Source organism: Delphinus delphis, chromosome 8 (genome assembly GCF_949987515.2).
Source record: "Delphinus delphis chromosome 8, mDelDel1.2, whole genome shotgun sequence".
Classification (NCBI taxonomy): Eukaryota; Metazoa; Chordata; class Mammalia; order Artiodactyla; family Delphinidae; genus Delphinus; species Delphinus delphis.
In genome coordinates this window covers 108,517,376-108,538,610 of record NC_082690.1, presented here as the reverse complement: position 1 = coordinate 108,538,610, position 21,235 = coordinate 108,517,376, and the positions used below count along the sequence as shown (strand labels likewise).

The 21,235-nt window shown below is 54.1% G+C and overlaps 1 protein-coding gene across 3 annotated transcripts in view; it reads left to right on the top strand.

Moving 5' to 3' along the window:
* The window catches only part of KCNQ1 (potassium voltage-gated channel subfamily Q member 1), a 348,947-nt gene that overhangs the window by 156,795 nt on the left and 170,917 nt on the right, over positions 1–21,235 (top strand). For all 3 annotated transcript variants that reach the window (XM_060019498.1, XM_060019497.1, XM_060019495.1), the window contains one exon: positions 7,225–7,345. In XM_060019498.1, the coding sequence (XP_059875481.1) occupies positions 7,225–7,345 (121 nt within the window). The remainder of the gene's footprint in view (positions 1–7,224; positions 7,346–21,235) is intronic.

Genomic DNA, 21,235 nt, shown 5'->3' with positions numbered 1-21,235 from the left:
ACAGCCGCTCCGCGGCATGTGGGATCCTCCCAGACCGGGGCACGAACCCGCGTCCCCTGCATCGGCAGGCGGACTCCCAAGCACTGCGCCGCCAGGGAAGCCCCGACCTTGACACTTTTGAGGAATACTAGTCAGGTGTCAGTGTCCCTCGGTTTGGGTTTGTCACTATTTTCTCAGGATTAGACTGGTGTTACGGGTTTGGGGGGAAGAATGCCACAGAAGTGAGGTGCTTTTCTCATTGCACCATATCAGGGTACATGACATCAACATGGTTTGTCACTGGTAGTGTTAACCTTGACCCACTTGGTTAAGGTGGTGTCAGCCAGCCTTATTTAGTATTTTTCCCTTTCCAGTCTAGTCATGAGAAAGGGGGTCACCAAGTCCTGCCCACGCCCAAGGAGAGGGGAGTTACAGTCTACCTCCCGCATGAGAGAATATCAAAGCGTTGGTGAACATATGTTAAAACCACCACGGCAATGAATAAATATTTGAGAGGAGATACTTTGAAGTTTCTCCTTAAAGTTTCACCTACTAATTTTAGCATTCGTCCCTGGATCTTGCCTGTAGCAAATATCACTGTGGTGTTCTAATGGTGGTTTTTTCCCTCAGTCTTTCTGCATTTATTATCTGGAATTCTTCTATAAGGAAGATTTATCCCTCTCTTCCAATTATCTGGTGATTTATATTGGTATGGACTCAGGAATATTTATTTTTTTGAGCTATAATCTAATACTATTATTTTGTATAATATTTTTTTTCTTTTCCTGTTGAAGTCTTTTTCTTATAACATCTTCTTTGGAGCATAATAGCTTCACAGTGGTGTGTTAGGTTCTGCTGTAATAACAAAGTGAATCAGCTAAACATACACATATATCCCCATATCCCCTCCCTCTTGCCTCTCCCTCCCACACTCCCTATCCCACCCCTCCAGGTGGACACAAAGCACCGAGCTGATCTCCCTGTGCTATGTGGCTGCTTCCCACTAGCCACCTGTTTTACGTTTGGTAGCGTATACATGTCCATGCCACTCTCTCACTGCGTCCCAGCTTACCCTTCCCCCTCCCCGTGTCCTCAAGTCCATTCTCTATGTCTGCGTCTTTGTTCCTGTCCTGCCCCTAGGTTCTTCAGAACCTTTTTTTTTTTTTTTTAGATTCCATATATATGTGTTAGCATACGGTATTTGTTTTTCTCTTTCTGACTTACTTCACTCTGTATGACAGTCTCTAGGTCCATCCACCTCACTACAAATAGCTCAATTTCGTTTCTTTTTATGGCTGCGTAATGTTCCATTGTATATATGTGCCACATCTTCTTTATCCATTCATCTGTTGATGGACACTTACATTGCTTCCACGCCCTGGCTATTGTAAACAGAGCTGCAGTGAACGTTGTGGTACATGACTCTTTTTGAATTGTGGTTTTCTCAGGGTATATGCCCAGGAGTGGGATTGCGGGGTCATATGGTGGTTCTGTTTTTAGTTTTTTAAGGAACCTCCATACTGTTCTCCATAGTGGCTGTATCAATTTACATTCCCACCAACAGTGCAAGAGGGTTCCCTTTTCTCCACACCCTCTCCAGCACTTACCGTTTGTAGATTTTTTGATGATGGCCATTCTGACTGGGGTGAGGTGATACCTCATTGTAGTTTTCATTTGCATTTCTCTAATGATTAGTGATGTTGAGCATCCTTTCATGTGTTTGTTGGCAATCTGTATATCTTCTTTGGGGAAATGTCTATTTAGGTCTTCTGCCCATTTTGGATTGGGTTGTTTGTTTTTTTGTTACTGAGCTGCATGAGCTGCTTGTATATTTTGGAGATTAATTCTTTGTCAGTTGCTTTGTTTGCAAATATTTTCTCCCATTCTGAGGGTTGTCTTTTCGTCTTGTTTGTGGTTTCCTTTGCTGTGCAAAAGCTTTTAAGTTTCATTAGGTCCCACTTATTTTTGTTTTTATTTCCATTTCTCCAGGAGGTGGGTCAAAAAGGATCTTCCTGTGATTTATGTCATAGAGTGTTCTTCCTATGTTTTCCTCTAAGAATTTTATAGTGTCTGGCCTTACATCTAGGTCTTTAATCCATTTTCAGTTTACTTTTGTGTATGGTTTTAGGGAGTGTTCTAATTTCATTCTTTTACATGTAGCTGTCCAGTTTTCCCAGCACCACTTACTGAAGAGGCTGTCTTTTCTCCATTGTACATTCTTGCCTCCTTTATCAAAAACAAGGTGACCGTAGGTGCATGGGTTTATCTCTGGGCTTTCTATCCTGTTCCATTGATCTGTATTTCTGTTTTTGTGCCAGTACCATACTGTCTTGATTACTGTAGCTTTGTAGTATAGTCTGAAGTCAGGGCGCCTGATTCCTCCAGCTCTGTTTTCCTTTCTCAAGATTGCTTTGGCTATTTGGGGTATTTTGTGTTTCCATACAAATTGTGAAATTTTTTGTTCTAGTTCTGTGGAAAATGCCATTGGTAGTTTGATAGGGATTGCATTGAATCTGTAGATTGCTTTGGGTAGTATAGTCATTTTCACAATGTTGAGTCTTCCAATCCAAGAACATGGTATAGCTCTCCATCTGTTTGTATCATCTTTAATTTCTTTCATCAGTGTCTTACAGTTTTCTGCATAGAGGTCTTTTGTCTCCTTGGTAGGTTTATTCCTAGGTATTTTATTCTTTTTGTTGCAGTGGCAAATGGGAGTGTTTCCTTAATTTCTCTTTCAGATTTTCCGTCATTAGTGTATAGGAATGCAAGAGATTTCTGTGCATTAATTTTGTATCCTGCTACTTGACCAGCTTCATTGACTAGGTCTAGTAGTTTTCTGGTGGCATCTTTAGGATTCTCTATGTATAGTATCATGTCATCTGCAAACAGTGACAATTTTACTTCTTTTCCGACTTGGATTCCTTTTATTTCTGTTTCTTCTCTGATTACTGTGGCTAAAACTTCCAAAACTATGTTGAATAATAGTGGTGAGAGTGGGCAACCTTGTCTTGTTCCTGATCTTAGAGGAAATGGTTTCAGTTTTTCACCACCGAGAATGATGTTGGCTGTGGGATTGTCATATATGGCCTTTTTTATGTTGAGGAAAGTTCCCTCTGTGCCTACTTTCTGGAGGGTTTTTTGCCATAAATGGGTGTTGAATTTTGTCGAAAGCTTTTTCATCTGTTGAGACGATCCTATGGTTTTTCTCCTTCAATTTGTTAATATGGTGTATCACATTGATTGATTTGCATATATTGAAGAATCCTTGCATTCCTGGGATAAACCCTACTTGATCATGGTGTATGGTCCTTTTAATGTGCTGTTGGATTCTGTTTGCTAGTATTTTGTTGAGGATTTTTGCATCTATGTTCACCAGTGATATTGGCCTGTAGTTTTTTCTGTGACATCTTTGTCTGGTTTTGGTATCAGGGTGATGGTGGCCTCATAGAATGAGAATGAGTAGAATGAGTTTGGGAGTGTTCCTCCCTCTGCTATATTTTGGAAGAGTTTGAGAAGGATGGGTGTCAGCTCTTCTCTAAATGTTTGATAGGATTCTGTATAATATTTTTAATGTTATTTATTTTGTTGCTCAAATTGTTCTAGCTTTGGTCACTGGATTGAGAGTTCTTTTGGGTTAGTTCCTGTGTCCATTTGATATGCCCTCATCCTTCTCATTTATTTATTTTTGCGCATTTCTTTCCTTTCTAACACTAGACAATACTTCAGGCTTATCTTATATTTCCCCTGCCCTAGCCCTAGAATCACCATTCTATCAGAGAGCCCTGGTTCCTTTTACTGGAGAATGGGATTTCAAAACCAGGATCTGGGCACTAGGTGCTCATTGCTCCACAGTTAGTCACTGCTTCTAGGGCCTCTCAGCGGACAGAGCTAGGAAATGTATGTATGTGAATGACCCAAGTGTGCACGTACATCCGTACTTATTTGTGTCTATTTTAAACTAAATGTAAGTTCATACTGATATTTCTGACCACAGGGTTCGTTCACCACCCCCTAACTCTGTTTGTTACTTTTTTTCTGACATTGAGAATCCTGGCTCCCAGTATCTATAATTATTTACTTATTTAACTCAAGTGTACCTGTAGTACCCCTATGAGAAACAAACTTACCAACTAGAATACTGTGTTTATGACAGTTCGGGGTTTTTTTGCTTTAAACATATCCAATCGGAAGATTGTTTCCCAAGGCTTCACGGGCCAGCTCCTTCTTCCCCTCTCCTTTTAGTGCTGTGTTACGTATTCGTAATACAGAATTCACTCGTGACAGTATGCTTTCCATCCTGGATCCTCCAACAGGCTTACTTGGCGGGGAGCGGGGGGTTGCGTATAGTAAAATTTACTCTTGGAGACGCACAGTTCTATGGGTTTTGACGAATGCCTGGAGTCATGTACCTACCACCACCACATCATACAGAGAAGTTCCATAGCCCGAAAAATTCCATTGTGCAACTCTTTTGAAGTCAAGTGCTCCCCCTCCTCTAAACGCTAGCAGCCATTGATCTGTTTTATGTCCCTGTAGTTTTGCCTTTTCCAGAATGTCCTATAAATGGAATCATGTAATATGTAGCCTTTTGCATCTGGCTTCCTTCACTGCTTAGCACGATGCATTTGCGACTCAGCTGTGTCGTGGCACGCGTGAACCGTTAGTTCCCGTCTTTGAGGGCTGGATGGAATTCCGTTGTATGGACGTACCACAGTTTATCCGTTCACCTGCTGAAGCGCATCTTAGTTGTTTCCTGGTTGGGGCGGCTGTAAGCAAGACTGCGATACACACTTATGTACAGGTTTCTCTGAATGTACAACTTCAGTTCACTTGGGTAAATAACCGGGACAGGGACCAACGCGCCACAAGATAAACGTATGTTGAACTTTATGAGGAACCACCAAACCCTCTTCCAACATGGCCGCACCGTTTTGCATTCTCACCAGCAACATGTAAACGTCCTAGCTGCTCTGCATCTTCATGAGCACGTGGTATTGTCAGGCTTCGCTTCCTTTTTTTTCTTTCCTTAATGTAAAGTGAAAAGTAAGGCTCTAACCTTATTCTTTACCAAATATCCGAAACGGATGCCATTTAGAAGTTTTTGTCATCCTCACGTGGGTAGAGTGGTAGCTCACTGTGGATTTAATTGGCATTTCCCTAACAACGACTGGTATTGGTTGAACTGAGCATCTTTTCATGAGCTTATTAGTAATCCATTTTTAAAACGGGGCTGTTAGCTTTCTTGTCAAGTTGCCACAGTCCCTTACATATTCTGGATCAAAGTCCTTGACCAGACACGTGACATGTAAACATTTTCTCCAAGTCTGTGACTTGTCTTTTCATTCCCTTCGCGGTGTCTTTTACGGAGCAAATGCTTTTAATTTTGATAAAGTCCAGTTTTTCCATTTTTTTCTGCTCACAGACTGAGCTTTTGATATCAAATCCAGAGACTTTCTCCTGTGTCTTCTTGAAGAGAATTTATAGTTTGTGTTTCATTTTAGTTTTTTCAGTAAGACTGCATACAATACCTTTACATTTTCATTTTCTGATTGTTGATGATCTCCTACAATGTGAGGTGTAAGTGCTAAATGTATTAAAATTTACACACACTCACACGTTTATGTTTAGGAGATGGTTGTACTACTTTGGGGTGGGGAATCCTTTCTCTTTCAAAAAGCAAAAGATAGGTATCGCTTCAAAATCATAAAAAACGTTCTGTGACAAAACCACCATAATTAAGGTAAAAGCACCAAAGACAGACTGGGGAAGATACTCGTGCCTCATATGCAAAGGGTTAATGATCTCTAGCCTAGAAAAAAGTTCCTACAAATTGACGAACGGAAGTGAGCAAAGGATAAGAACAGATAATCCCACAAGAGGAAAACCAAATAGCCTCTGAGCCACAACGGGCATCCAGCATAGAAGGAAAGGCACCACGCCCGTCTTCATCTACACATGACGGGCCCAGCAAAGGCTGCAAAGGCCGGTGCGGACATGGATGTGGAGAAGGTGGCATGTGTGCACACACTGCTGCTGGAGCCTAATTGATGCGACTTCTTGGGAAAACGGTCCAGCCACACCTATTAAACGTACCAAGGAAGCACCCTCTCACCTGCCTCAATATGTCAGGTTTTCGTAAAGATGGACGGGTGCATCATCGTCTTAAAGTAGTGGCTTAAAGCTAATGGAACCAAATGTCCGTCACACATGGAATGGTTGAGTTAATTGTGGTAGATCTAAGCTACGGACTGTTACGCAATTACTAAAACAAGACTTAGATCCATGTCTAAATACCTGTAGAAAAATGAGATGGGCACATTGCAGGGACAGGAACAGAGCCGTCACGTGTGTATAAATGCAAGTCCCTCCAGGTGTCAGCTGCTCTCGTGAGCAGAGGGGTGAGCTGGGAATCTAGTTGGTGGTTAACGCTGATGACCTCGGGGAAGGAAGGCCTTCGTGAGTCTTTGCACTGTGTCCCTTTTTACAAGTCATTCGTTATTTTACAACAAAAACTTTAAATGGAAAAATAAAAAAGGTCCAGATTGAAAACCAGGGGACTGCTAATTATTCTTAGTCAGCCCGGAACACTAGCACCTGCTCACTGTGGGTGCGCCCAGGAGTCTGAATGCCAACACCAGCCGTCGGGGCGGTTCCTGTGCCTCCCTCAGGGTGCGGGTGGCGGACGCAAGGGGCCAGGAGCTCTGCGGCTGCCCCTTCCTCCCCGGCTTGCGACGCTCTGTGAGCAGGAGCCCTACCACCCTGGGTCTTCACGGATGCGTCGAAAGCCATGCAGCCACGTGACAGTGACAGCGTGGCGATGAGCGTCAGTGTCTTAGCAGACCTGTGCCTGGCAGCTGTGTTCTATTCTTGACCTGAACGTCTGGTGTGAACCTGGGGAGAGGCCCAGACACCTGAGCTCAGCCCAGGCACAGTCCTCACTCTGAGGAGGTGTCATCGGCTCTCAACTGCTCCTTGACCACTGTGGCCTCAGGCACGTGGGGGCCATCGGGACCCCTCCCCCCGCCAGTCCTCTGTGCCGAGGCTTCATACACCATCTGCACTCCTCACCCAGCCCTGCGAGTAGATATCTTACCCGTCTGTGGGAAGGCTCCAGGGGCACAGGTCCGCCCCACAGCCAGGGTAGCAGCTTGGGGTGAGCATCTCAGCTCTGAGCAACCCTGGGCCCCCTCTGCCATCAAGCCTTCCATGGAAGCCTAACGTGCTGTCCCGCATCTTCCCCCACAGTGAAAAAGAGCCCCACGCTGCTGGAAGTGAGCACGGCCCATTTCACGAGAACCAACAGCTTTGCCGAGGACCTGGACCTGGAAGGGGAGACTCTGCTGGCGCCCATCACCCATGTGTCGCAGTGAGTGTCCGCTCACCCAGGGGTGATGAGCTAGGAGGGCGTGGGGCTCAGTGCTGGACCAGGGCTCAGGTCTCCTCACTCAGTGCCCACCGCTCGCTGCCTGCCCTCAGCAACCTGGGGCCACCGACCACCAGGGGCTGGCCTCAGTGCCCGGGCACCAGGCGGGGAGGAGAGCAAGGGCATTTCCCACTGAGCCTGGGAACATGATCCTCTTGTTTTGACTTACGGAAAACCAGACTGATCATTTTCCACTTGTTTTCGTGCTTCGAGCGTCTGAGAAGATTGTTTTTCTCTCCCCTAGCCCCCTCCCCTGCCCCCCAAAAAAGAGACGACTTTGTTTTTCGCATTTCCCCGGTGGAACCCTGGCCAAAGCCACGGGGCAGATGCCGACTGCTGTCTGCCAGTTGCCGCTGCTGTCCTCAGGGGCTCCTTCAGGTGGAGGAAATGGCTGATTTTCCACGCCTCCCAGTTGGCCTGCCCCCGAGGCACAGCTGGCCTGGGACGCATGCCTGTCCTCCCCCACCGTCGCGGTATCGCCAGGCCAATCCCTGGGGCCCGGCCATGGTGTGGTTCCCCTCCGTCGTGACTCGGTGCTCCCGGCTAGGGCGCCCAGTGGTGACAGCCTGTGGCGGGGTCAGTGGGACACGCGGGCCCGTTCTGGCCACTGCCCCACTGGGGATTCCCCAGAGAAGTCCTTCTGTGCTGGGGTGTGTGAGCGGCCCTCTCGGCCCTTCTGAGAGTCACTTGCTGGCCTTCTTTCCTTCTCTCTGCGGAGTCACTAAGGCGTGTTTCGGCCCTCCGGACTCTGTAAGGGTCTCGAGGTTGTCCTGAACCGTGTGCATCTCTCTGGGAGTGAGGCCCCAGGCTGGCTGCCTTTGCTGCCGGCCAGGTGTGGCCTTTGCCTTGCAGATGACTGAGGAATCGGGACCCTAACTGCAGGGCCTCCTGGCTGCTCTGTAACCAGAGGACTGACAGAGTCGGGGAGCCAGAGTGAGAGGAGGGTTGGACTGTCTCAAGGTGGTACCATGATCAGACAGGATGGCCTACCATCCTTCCAGACCCCCAGGCCCCCAGGGAGGTGGACAGCACCCCATCGATAGCAGGGTGTGCACAGAAAGCATTCTCAGGCTCGGTGGGAGCCATCCAGGTCACTGGAAAGCAGGGTTATTCATCCTCGTGGACTCGGCACCGGAGCCAGCTTCCAGGCCACCCCTGGGAATGTGGCTCTGACCTCTGGGCCCATCCCGGAGATGACCTGATAGGCTCACTTGATAAATGGGCAAGGGCGGAGGCGTGAGCAGTGGCGGGTGCCAGGTGGGAGGGGCAGGTGCAGGTCAGCGTCCCAAGGCAGAATGCCAGCTTCCCACTCTGGCTGAGGCCTGTACCGAATCTGGGGCGCAAAGGACGCCAAAGCGGTAATAGTTGCAGTTTTGTGGCTGGTGTCTGCAGCCCAGGCGGCAGTGCCTGCTCAGAGCGAGGACGGCCAGGCGCCTGCTGGGAACCACGGCCCTCACGCGGGTGGACAGCACCCAGGCCTCACTGTGCCGCTCAGCCTGCCCCTTCCTGTCCTCCTGGCCGGTCTCTTCCTGTCAGAGCTCGCTCTCCTTTGTTCTCTCAGCCGTGGCCCGGCCCCCAGAATGCACATGCAAGGAGTTGCCCCCCGGGTGGACAGGGCCATCACCCACCATCCATCCAGCGGGGCAGTCAGTCTTCACCAGCTCCCCGGGCCCTGCAAGGCCCCTGCAGAGAGGCCCAGGGTGAGGGTGGTGAGGCTGGGGGCCGAGGTGGCCCAAAGCCAAGCTCACAGCTGCCTTTCACGGTCCCCCCTTCTGAAGCGAGGTCCATGTGTGTTGGCATCTGCGTGCACCACGTTTCCCAAGGCTGGAGGCCGCCCACCTGCCCAGGGAGCCCCAGGAGGGAACTCGAGCCAGTGTAGCTGCATCGTCAGAGGAGCCTGGCCGTTTCTTGTCTTCGCTCCTCCAAGACAGAGGCCCCAAGCTCTCTCTGCTTGCTGTGGGCCTGGGGCATCACCAACCAGAGAGCCTGTGGTGGGCCTTCTCGGTCCAGCAGTCGCATGGCGTGGCCCGCTGGTTGTAGCAGGAGTGGTCCCCTCCAGCGCCGGTTGGGCCTAGGCAGTCCTCACCCGGTAGAGTCCTCGCCCCAGAACCTGTGAACCAGTACAGACCCTGGAGATGAGGCAGCTGGGAAGGTGGGAAGGAGCCTAGGCGTGGTGCTAGGAGGAGGGGTCTGCAGTGAAGGCTGGGAGTGGAAAGACCGAGGCTGCAGTCGAAAGGACACCTCCAGGCACTGTGGTCTGGTCAAGACAGAGTCAAGGTTGAGACGACAAGGGATCTGCGTGCCCACGTCCTCAGTAGTCAGAGTACTGCTCGGGGGAGCCCAGGTGGGGAAAGGGGGGATGCAGGCACAGTGAAGGAGACGGTGGGGGCCTCAGACCTAGGCGCCCCCAGGGCTGTAGGCTGGGTAGAGGCCCCACCCCACCATGGCTGGGGAAGGAGGTGGCACCGCCGGGCACCATGCTTACTTAGGGCTGTGACTGCCGGCAGGGCAGGGCGGGGAGGGGGATGGCCGGGCCTCGGTGCCCATGCTGGGACCACATTCCTTTGCCTCCCGCACGGCCCGCCTGGTGATTGATGCCCCTCATTAAACTCGGCTCCAGCCGCTCGGGGACCCGTCTCGGCTCCTGCGGGCAGCTCAGCCCCACGGACTCCATGCGGGGAAGAGAGGGGCGCACGCCCTGGTGTGTGCAAGGGATGGGGGGTGTGCGCGGGGGTCTCACAGCGGGCAGAGCGGGTGGGAGGCAGTTACTGAAAAACAGATCCATTTTTCTTCAGCATTTTACTGATGTTAAATGTATTACCATGTTGGGCCGGTTCCAGGATTCAAATTAAAAGCATAAATAAAGACACATTTTGTTTCCATCTCAAGCTCTCCCCGCCCGCTGGGCCCCAGGGAGGTGAGGTCACTGCAGCCTTGATTAGGGAAGGTCCCTGGGGCTGGGCGAAGCTCCTCTTTCCGGGGCCTGTTGGCCATCGGTGGAGCGAGGGGTCAGGGGACTGGGGGTCAGCAAGCCAGCCTGGTGTAACCGAGGGGGTTGCCGGCGAGCAGGGCCCAGGGTGCAGTGGGCGGGGGAGACACAGTAGCTTCGGGCACTCCAGCCCCACAGGCACGCCCCTGGGCAGCTCCAGGGCCCTCACACGAATCTGGGTGGCCGGGCCGGAGTCGCACCCACACCTTTCAGGAAGATAGTCTTCCAGGGCCAGCAGGGCCAGCAGGGCCAGCAGGCGGCTGTCTGCATGTGTGCCCCCCCGACCCCCCACCCAGTCTTACCACAGGGCTTCCAAGGAGCAAGTGTGAGGCAGGAGACAAGGCATCTGGGGGAGTGGGGCGTAGCGGAGCCCTGCTCCCCGGGAGCTGGGGTGAGTTCCTAGGCTCCTGCCCCCCGAGGGGAGGGCCACCCCTGTGTGCATCCCTGTGCCTCGCACACGGTGTCCCATCGGGGACAGCCTTGGCACTCCTCTGCAGCCATGAGATTCCTGCTCACCTTTCTAAGGCCCTCTCAAGTCATCCCCTCTCAAGGAGGCGCAGGACGTCCACAGGCCAGGCAGCCGCGTCCTCCTTCAGCCCTGAGGCCCTCTGTACCAGCTCCCTGTGCCCTAGTACGGGCCCTGGGACTCCTTTCTGGGTACCTGTCTCCCAGGATCCTCGGCTCCTGGGGAGCGGGCGATGTGCGGCTCCCCTGGGCCTCTCCCTATCTGGCACCCCTCAAGCCCCAGGCTGGAGGGAGCTCCAGGACTATGGCTCCCACCCCAAGGCAGACAGGGGCCCCCCAGCCAGCACCTCCCGAGGAGGAGATGAAGCAAGGGCTGTGGGCGCCTCAGCATGGGTGCTGGCGTGCAGGGCCAGGGGCGGCTGGGTCAGAACTGGCCTCAGCATCGGGACCTGTGGCTCTGAGCTCCAGGGCTGTGTGTGGGCCGTGGCCTGGGAACCCTTTCTCTCAGCAGCCTTGGGAGACGGCGGCCATCCCTATGGAGTCCTCCCCACGGCTGCAGTCAGCCAGGAGTGGCCTGGCACCCACATCTGCCCCACCGGTTGCACGTGGACACCCAAGACAGGTAGTTCAAGTGGCCAGACCCTCTGTGAGCACAGCAGCCTGTGGTTTCCCTGAAGGGTCCCTCCAGGAGAGTTGGTCCCTGGTCCCTCCATCTCTCATCACGGCATCTCGGGTGGGCGAGATTCAGCTCTTTTTAACTAGCCACCGCTCTGCCCCGCTCTGCAGGGGGAAGAGTTCGGTTAGCACCCTGTACACCAAGATAGGCACAGGGCAGGCCAGGGGCCTTCTAGGGAAGGCAAGCAGAGGGAAGGCAAGGCCAAGGCTGGGGCGCTACAGGTCACCCACCAGGTGACCACGAGCAAGCAGGCTCACACACACTCACACACACCCAGCGAGCATATACTTGCAGGCCTCCTGCGACATGACAGCCTGGAGGTCCTTGAGCAAAACCAGCCCTGTGTGCGTTAATTAGAATTTCCATGTCTTCAACTTTCTCCTGGACCCTGCGGAATCTCACGCCAAAATGTTCAAGTTTCTCTTCTCCAGCAAGGCCGCTGTGGCCTGGCTTTCATCCACATCACTACTAATGTCTCCTGAAATCTGCATTTGTCAGCGAGGCCAGGGCCAGCCCCATGCCTTCTGGAAACGGGGGCAAATGTCACAAGGCTTGGTCCTGCACTCAGCTCCGTGGATCAGGGGTACTAGCTCTATTGATGGGACTAGGTTTGCTTGGGACGTTTCAGAGACACCCAGGGCCCACTGCGGCCCACACCCATGGACCCTGGAGGCGCCAGGCACTGCACCTCTGCGAACACCCAAGCCCCTCGCTCTGTTTCTCACCCTGCAAACTTTGGTGGGAAAGGACGGAGAGGCCTTTCTGGGGCCAGTGTCCAGGGGGATAAAGGAGGGGGCTTGCCGGGAACAGATGAGGCTAGTTTGTCTTTCCAGACCACTGTCCTGTCTTCCTCGGCGCTCCAGACCACCTCTGTCTGCACGAGGTGCCAAGGAAGCCCCGTGGGAGCCCGCCCGGGAGGGCTGTGCGAAGCTACATGAGTCACAGGCTCCCCGTCAGAGCCTCGCAGCTCCGGCCAGGCGCAAACCCGTCTCTGAAATGCACGGGGGGATTAAATGTTCTCCTAATTAAATTAAAAGCGAGGCGGAGTGGCTCAGTGGGAAAGAGACGGGACTGGGAATCGGATGCCCCCAGTCTGGCTCCCAGCCTGCACCAGCCCAGCTGCGGGCTGCCCCCGGAGGCCCCCTAACCTCTGGGCGCCTCGCTTCCTCCATCTGAGCATGAGAGGAGGACGCAGCCAGTCTCCCGGGGCTGCTGCTCTGGGGAGTGGGCCCGCCGTCTGGGTGGGAGGCCCAGAGGAAAGCGGGGAGGCTCCTTACTTCCTCAGAAGCCATCCGTAACCCCCGGCCCAGGCGCTCTCAGGCCCCGCTCAGCAGTCTCCGTGGTGCAGGTCCTCAGCAAGGCTAGCGTGGACCGGGCTAGGGTTAGGGTTAGGGTAGCGCCGGAGGAGAGACCGTCCACACCCTAGAAGTGGCTGGGGAAAACGACTGCACAGACCGCACGGGTGTTGACGTGGAGACATTTCTCGCCGTCGGGGAGTACCGCACAGCCCCCTCTTGGGCTCTGCTTGAACCTAGAAGGGGAGACTGAGTCCCAAGGCAGCCTGATCAGGAAGCCTGAGGCGTGTGTCCCCTGAGCCGAGGGTGGAGGGTGCTTGTGGGCAGACCCAGCCCCTCTGCAGGCCTGGGTTGGCCCTCTCTCAAGTCAAGTTTAGAAAGGATTGTCCTTGCATACAGGACACTGTTTTCGACTTGAAGCATGAAGTACACGCAGATGAGTACACAGATCTCAAGTGTACTGCTTTATGCATTTTCAGCCCCTGGCACGCACGTAACCAGCCCCCAGCTGAGGCAGCAGAACCTCCCGGGAAGCCCCTAGGCTCCCGCTTCCTGTCACTGATGCCCACGGGTAACCAGTGTCCTGGCTTCTAGCAACAGGACTCGGCTTTGTCCGTTCTTGAACTTTCTATCGAGAGACTCACACAGTGCACGCGCCCGTTTGTCCGAGTCCCTGGGAGCCCCGCCGTCTGGCTGAAGAGAGCAGTGCCGCCCTCCTTCCTTGCCGGCTGGCGCCCCGCTGTGTGAGCGGCCTACACTTCGGTTATCCATTCTCCTTGGATGGCCACTTGGACAATTTCCAAGGCAGGGCTGTTATCATTATTGCTAACAATATTCTGTCTAGTCTGATGAACACATGGGCTGCTTTCTGGCGAGTATATGCCTAGGTGCGGAGCTGCCAGGTCACTGGACGAGCTTGTTGACTTAGTAAACATTGACTAACGGTTTCCCAAAGCAGGCATATACCATTTCCACTCCCACCAGTGGCACTGGGGCATTCTGGCTGCTCTATATCCTAACACTGGGCATTCTCCGTCACTTCCCTTCTAGCCATACTGGTGTCTGGGGGCATCAAATTGTGACTTTAATGTGCAGTAAGCCAACGGCTCATACAGTTGAGCCCCTTTCTACATGATTATTGTTTAGTTGGATATCGTCCTTTGTAAAATGCCCACGTCGGCTGCCCACTTTCTACTGGGTTATCTTTTCTTTTGATTGTAGGAGTTCTGTCTTTACCCTGGACGTGAGTCATTGGTCAGATTATTTGGAATATATATATATATACACAACACCTCTCCCTCTGCAGGTCGCCCTTTTCCTCTCTTAAGGTGTCTTTTGATGAACAGAAGGTCTTAATTTTAAGGTGATCCAGTTAATCAAACATTTCCTTTCTGGAGAGTGCTATCTGTGTCCTATTTAAGAAACTCTGACTACTCCAAGGTCATAAAGATATTCTGGTTTTTTCTAAAGCTTTAACAGTTCACCTTTCACACGGAGATCTACAGTCCGCCTGGCATCAATTTTTGCCTGCAGTACGAGGCTGAGGTCAGGGGACAGTTTTCCCCCATCTGGATATCCAGCTTGACTCAGCCCCCTTTACTGAAAAGACCGTCCTTTCTCCACTGCCCTACCGTATCAGCATCGTTATAAACCAGCTCACTGTCTACACATGGCTCTATTCGCTTCCATGAGTCAGACCTCAGTTTTTCTTTTTTGCCAGGGCCATGTTTCATCATCACTATAGTTTGATACCAGCCCTGGACAGCTGATCAAGCAGGCTCCAGCCAGTTCTCCTGCCTTGCTTGGCTGTCTTGGTGTGGCACCTGTCTCTCCATCCGTGTGCCAGTTTCCACAGAAAACTTCTAATAGGTACGGCGGCTCTCTAGATGATTATGGGGAGAGTAAACATCTTTACTATGTTGAGTCTTTGCAACTGTGGTCTCGACGTGTCCCTCATTTATTGAGGTCTTCTTTCATTTCTCCTACCGTGTCCTAGTTCTCAGTGCAGTGATCACGCACCCCTTGTCTGAGATTTCTTGTTCCTTGTTAGCTGGTGTTGGTTATGGGTTCACCAAGCCTGGGGACACTGCCCACCGGCGGACTCTGGCCAGCCTGGCTCATTTTATCCTGCCTGTGGGTGCCACGGCAGCCACCTCACCTCTCTGAGCCTCAGTGCCCTCTTGCAGACATGAGGGATGTGTCTCACGGTGCTGGTGTTAGCTTCTGAGAAGGCGGGGTCAGGCATCCAGCTGCGCACCTGCTTCAGGAAGGTGCCCTGCCCGACAGCAGACAGTGTAAAATGTCACCTTACGACGAGGGGCCCCACGGGGACATCCTTACTTGGCCTGAGAGCTTCTGAAACCACCAGGTCACAAGCTTCCGTGGGACACAGATGAGGTCACAGTGCGCCACCGTTAGGTGTCGTCCTTATTTAACAAGATACACCTGGAGGCCCCAAAGCCCCGGGCCCCAGGATGGGCTAGCGGCAGAGGAGAGACGCAGACCCACAATCCACAGCGTCTCGCCCCTGGGAGAGGGGCTCACGAGCTGTTCTGGCCCCTGTGGAGGTGCAGGGAGAAACCTGGCGCCCACTGTGCTCCTCTTGGGGGGAATGCAGAGGCCCATGCCCCACGGTGGTCACAGGTGCCCCGCCACGCCTCTGCCCTCTATTCTCATCGCAGTCGGACTCACCTGCCAAGGACGGCACCCATCTTCAAGCAGAGTGAGGACCAGGGCAGGCCACAAACCCTGCCTTCCCCGGTGCTGTGCTTGGCACGGAAGGGAAGCGCACGGTGCCTCTAGGGTTCTGAGCGGCCCGCAGGCTGCACAGCCCGAATGTGGCAGCAGCGTTCGTAGACCTGGTGGCTTTCGGGTGCTCAGGAGAGGGTGAGCCTCTGGCAGGATCGACTGAGCCCGTCCCGCGTCAGGGGTGGGAGGGGCGCTGCTGCCGGCCGAGTCTTCGGTAGGGCCCTGCGAGCGCTTCGTCAGTCAGCCCCCCGACTCACAGGACTGGGTCTTGCCGGCGTCCCCCGTGAGGTAGCGGCAGTCTTTAGGGGAGCCCCAGTCTGTGATGGGGAAGCTGGACTGGCACCCTGAGGGCTGGCAAGCAGGGGGTGGGGAGGTAACTAGCCAGCAGAGGCAAAGAAGCCTGGTTTGGGTCTGCGCCCCCAAAGTGTTTCTATGGCCCTCCGGGCAGGAGAGAACAGTCCGTGCAGAGACAGCCTGTGTGCTGGTCGGGTGACTCTGTGACCATCTTCTCCAGTGAGAATTCTTCGCGTTCAGTCTCTTCGCACACCACGGACCTGGCACCGCCGTGTGAGGAGGGCGAGGGGCACGCAGGCCTGCAGACTACTCCAGGGCAGCGCTGACCTGGCCCCCCAGGGTACAGTGGCAGACCCAGCTCTGTGGCTTCTCATGCTGCCCCAGAGCGCCCCCTCTAGCGTTCATTCTTTAAGATTTACCAGCCCTCTTGGGACAGTGCAGGTGTCCTGGGCAGGGGCCACGCCTTAGAGGCACATCCTCAGCAATGAGTGGCTAGCGGTCCGAGGTCTGGCTAGAAGGCTGTCAGGTTTGGCTGGCCCGTGGGAATGCCGGCTGCCACCTTAGAGTCCTCGTGGAGGGAAGAGGAAGAGAAAGAAAAGCTGGAGGCAGAGGGAGCTAGGAGGCCAGGTCCAGCCTCAGAGACTGGCATCCCTGGTGTCCACGTCATCCTCACACCTCCAGCCGTGAGCCTACTGTTGCTTTGACCTTCCCAGTAAGTAACCTCTTGACCTGGCAGTGGCCCGAGAGGCTCACGCTGACGATGGCACAGGGAGCGCCTGGAGAAGAGTAGGTGCACCCCAGGGGTTCACACACGAGCTCGCCCATTTCAGCTGGCACAAGGGCAGCTCAGGAGGGGATACATAAAGCTCCGAGGAAGGAATGTTTTTAGGGGAAATTCAAGGCATTTTCAAAGGTAATTTTGACTCTACCTGATTTGTCTTCCAAGACCTTGGAACTGAGCCATCACAGAAGGTCAGACTACACTGCACCCAAAGTAGAATCCTTGCTGTGCCCTGTGGTGCCTTGCTGGGGAAACTGAGGCAGAGAGCAGGGTGACTTCATAAAACAACAAGATATTTGGGAGATTGGGGGGGGTGGGTAGGTAAGGCTGTTCAGAGCACAGAGCTACACACACACACACACACACACACACACACACTATATATATATACATTCAGCATCCTTCCCCACAGCCTCACTTGTGGTTCTGGGCCGAACACTGCTGCCCTCAGAGAGCCAGGCCCCTGAGGAGGAGGTGGGCGGCACCAGGCAGCCAGCCGCTGGTCCTCTGCCTAACTCCTCAGTTAGCTGATCTCTGTATCTGGGGTATAAAGTTCAGGGTAAGGTCACATTGGGACCTTTAGCTGAAAGTCCTTGAGCACATTCTGGGCGAGTCCTCCTGGCCCCGCTCGGTCTGCACTGGGGCCCAGTGTCTTCCACTCCCTGGCCGGGATTGGGCAGCTGTCCTCGGGCCCAAGGGGACCTTTCTTTTCCTACTTAACCTCCTCTCTTGGGCCTTTTGTAGGTGGGCTTGGTTTTCAGTGTTTTCTTTAGGTTCATATCCAGGTTTGTTAAGTTGAATTGAACCTCTTCCAGTTTGAAACACTTGCGTGCTTTTCTTCTGCTCTTCCTTTTGAACTGCCGCATGAACCCCCCAGCTGGGTGTGTGGGCTCCAGGTGGGAGCTCGTGGGGGCCTGGCTGCAAGGCCAGGGTCATAAGATGGGGCAGCCTTGGGTGGAGCAATGCTCAGGAAAACTGGCTCCCGGCCTGCCTGAGCCCGGGCCGGTGCGTGTGCAGCGGCAGGGGGTGGGGCCATCCCCAGGGGCTCCAAGGGCCTCACTTGAGGTGCTCTCCCGGTGGCCCCCCGTCTGCGGCTGTACCTGTAAAAGCTCTGTGCTCGCGGGCCCCCGCCCCCCACCTGCCTGTCTCGGGCGCTGGGAAGTGGACTCTTCAGACCACACGGCCTGGGTTCGGGGGTGGGGAGGGGGGGATGTATCCCTTTAGAGGCCAGGAGATGGAAAGACCGGGAAACCAAAGACCTGAGACCAAAGACGAGAGGACCTTGCTCAGCTGCTGGCAGAGCCAGGGCTAGGCCCTCAGCTCTGAACTCTGAACCCTGAGCTCTTCTGCTGTCCCACAGGGGCCTGTCTGCTCTAGTGGGGCCTGTGCTCCACCCCACGCCAGGCCCAGCCAGTCCCCTTCATCACCTGGGCCAAGGGACCCCAGTCCCGGGGGTGGCTGGCGCACTTTCCTGAGCACCGAGCGCCGGGGGGGCAGCGCGTGGCCGTCAGCTTGGCCGGGCCCTGCTCCTCAGCGTGCTCCCCCCAGTCCCACACGCAGGGGACGGGAGACAGCGCCCCCCAGTTAATTCTGCGGCAGCCCACGCCTGCAAGGAGAGGCTGGTGGAGCTGAGGCACTACAGAAACACTGAGATGTGGGGTCAGAAAGGACAGGGAAGCTGGTCTCGGGCTAGCTCAAGAGTACTTGTCCAGGAGACCCAAGTGGGCAAGACCAAGACAAGGGTGCCGCCTTCCCCAGCCCAGGCAGGAGGCTCCGCGTAGCCCTGAGCAAGGCCAGAAGGCCGACGTGCGCCTCACGGCCCACGCTGCAGAGCTGCAGCCTTCTCCCCAGGCAGAAGTGCAGGCCACGCGGAGCCTGGGGCTTGTGAAAACAGTTCCATGAGCAAACAAAGGGCGCTGTCTGAGGAGAGTGGAGCTTGGCCTTTGTTTAGCAGTGGACACTCTGCCGGGGCACCAGGCCCCCCCCCCCGCGCTGAGCCCCTGAAATGCCACAGAAGCTCCTGCCCATCACCGTCCTCGCTGGCTCTGACGACCTGCAGAAATATCTCTCTCTCCGCCTGTTGCCACCTGGCCACACAGGTGCAAGGTCCCAGTGACTCAGGCCAAAGAGAAGCTGAGCGTGACCAGCCAGCCCACCATGCGAGGCTGATCACGGCCTTGTCTCATTTACTGGGGCTGGTGTTGGCCTCTGCCTGTAAATGTTTAACTCCTGAGGGTGCTGACCTCAGGGCCTGGGAGGCGCAGACTGGATGGGGGAGAGGGGCTCCTTCTTGCCGGTGTGTACGCAGGGACCCTGTGGTGGGAAAGGGCGGCATCAGCCTTTGCAGCGGGCCCACCAGCTCCGCAGCCAGCAGAGCAAAGGCTGGATAGGAAGAGGGCCGGCCCCACAGTGTGCTGCAGGGGGAAGCAGCGCCGTCCTCCCCCGCGTAGGTGAGCGCGGGCCCGAGCCGGAGGCCCGGCCCCGAGGGCCCCTCGGTGGTTTCCCACCGCTTCAGGCCCGGGGCGCGGGCGCCTCACTTGGAATCGCTGGTTGCCCCACAAGGGCCCGGCCTAGGTCTCCCGCTGGCGGGAGGAAGCTGTGGAGGCTGGTTTGCTGGGGCCACCCAGTGCGGGCTCAGGAAGGGAAGGAATGTGACCGAGGCCGGGTGTGGCTCAGCAGAGTGCAGCCAGTTGTGGGTTTTTCTTGGGGCCGAGATAGACGTGAGCAGAGATGGAGGCCCCTCTCTCTCAGTCCCCACCACACACACTAGGACCTTTCTTCAGCGTGTGGCTGTGGAGCTGGAGGCCAAGGACACCCTCTGGAAATCTGAATTCCATTCGCTCTTGGCAAAGAGCAGCTTCCTGCTTGGGGAAGGTGTGCGCGTGTGTGCGCGCGCGTGTGCACACGGCCATGGGGGCTGGCGGAGGGAGAGGCGCGTGGGTGGAGCAATGTTTGACGAGACGTGTAAGGTGACCCCAGCACTTCCCGGCACTGGATAGCACTTGCAGAGCTCGTCCAGAGGAGTCGAGACGAATACCTGGAGTGAATGAATCAGAAACGTGCGGGCTGCGCTGCCTTTGAAACAGGCTCTGGCTTAAAACAGTCACGGCAAAACACGCCTTTGAATTTGAAAGCCAGAACTTTTTGCAAAATAATTCAAAAAGTTTGCTGAACCTTAAACCTTTCCTGATGATTCCTTCCTTCTGAAGTTAACTCGTTAAAGTTGCTCCAATCCCAGCCTCGTGCCAGACCAGCTTCCTGGAAACCCTCGCCAACTGCTGGCCTTTGGAAAGGCTCGTCGCCCTAATAGCTGTTTTAAAAAAAAAAAAAAAGCTCACTGGGCACCTTGGCTGCAGGGTCTGAAAAGTCCTTTGTGCTCGCCCCAGCTGCAGTTTTTCCAGGCCTCGCTTCTGGGGCTGACTGGAGCTGTCTCTCTTCGTTTCCTCTTACAGTGGCGGGCGCTGGGCCGGCTTCTTCCCGCCCAGCTTCTCTGCCAACGGTGTATCCAGGCCTCCCCACGCCCAGGTGGATGTCCAGGGCAGAGCCCTTGGAGAGGGTGGGTGTGGGCATGTCCCAAGAGGGTCGCCAGCCTCAACTTCCTCTCTGTTCCTTCTCCCCATGGGGAGAGATCAGGACCCCCTCCTAGGTCAACACTGTGTCACTTCCCCAGAATACCCGGGACCCAACTAGTTCCCAAGCAGCGCCATTTCAGAAGGGAAGACAATTTGCTCCTCCCCAAAGCAGAGTCTCGGCGATATAAAGCATGAATGTGAAATGGGGTCTAAGGTATAGTTTAAAGGAGTTTAAAATGTGGAGATGCATTGGAAAATATTTAAACGAACACAGACATTAGGCAAATCAACAGAAAAACGTATCAACTGTTGTCACTGTTGCATGAATCAAAATCAGAGATTACCTGAAAATGGAAAAAACTTACATAAAAACTTGATATAGTGAGACACAGCAGTCAGAACATGCTGTGCACGGTTCACTTCTTTAAAAATCACTCCTCTCAAAATTCTGTAATGACAAAACATATGTAACATTTCATTTCCTAGGAGAGCCTTGCTGATCTGCAGATGGGTGGAGGGCACCCCTTCCCATCGAGGGGGGTGGGGGCGGGGGGCTCGCTGGGAGCCCGCCCAGGGCCTGCTCTCACTCCAGCTCTGCCTCTCCCTGTCAAAACCCTCTTTGTGCCGGAGCAGCCCCCGCCCCTTGCAGTGACATGAACCAGAGCCCACACCGCTGCGCCGCGGGAGCTGCCCCTCGCCGGCCACCCCAGCCCTGCAGCGGAGGGCTGCTCGTTCACGGCCTGGTAGAACATCTGCGTGAGCCGCAGCACACTGTTCCTTCCCTATTAAAATGCTGTGCTTAAAAAATCATAATAATAAAGTAGTCTCATACGCACATGGTAAAACACATTCAGTGTACAAAGGGAATATGGAGAAAAATCAGGCTGTCCCCACCCCAGCCCTGAATTCCTAAGTTTCCTTCCCCAAAGGCTACCACTTTTACCAGTTTCCTATTGTATTTTTTCAGAATGTGTTATAGGGGCAAACACGTATCTATAATATACCTCCTTTTT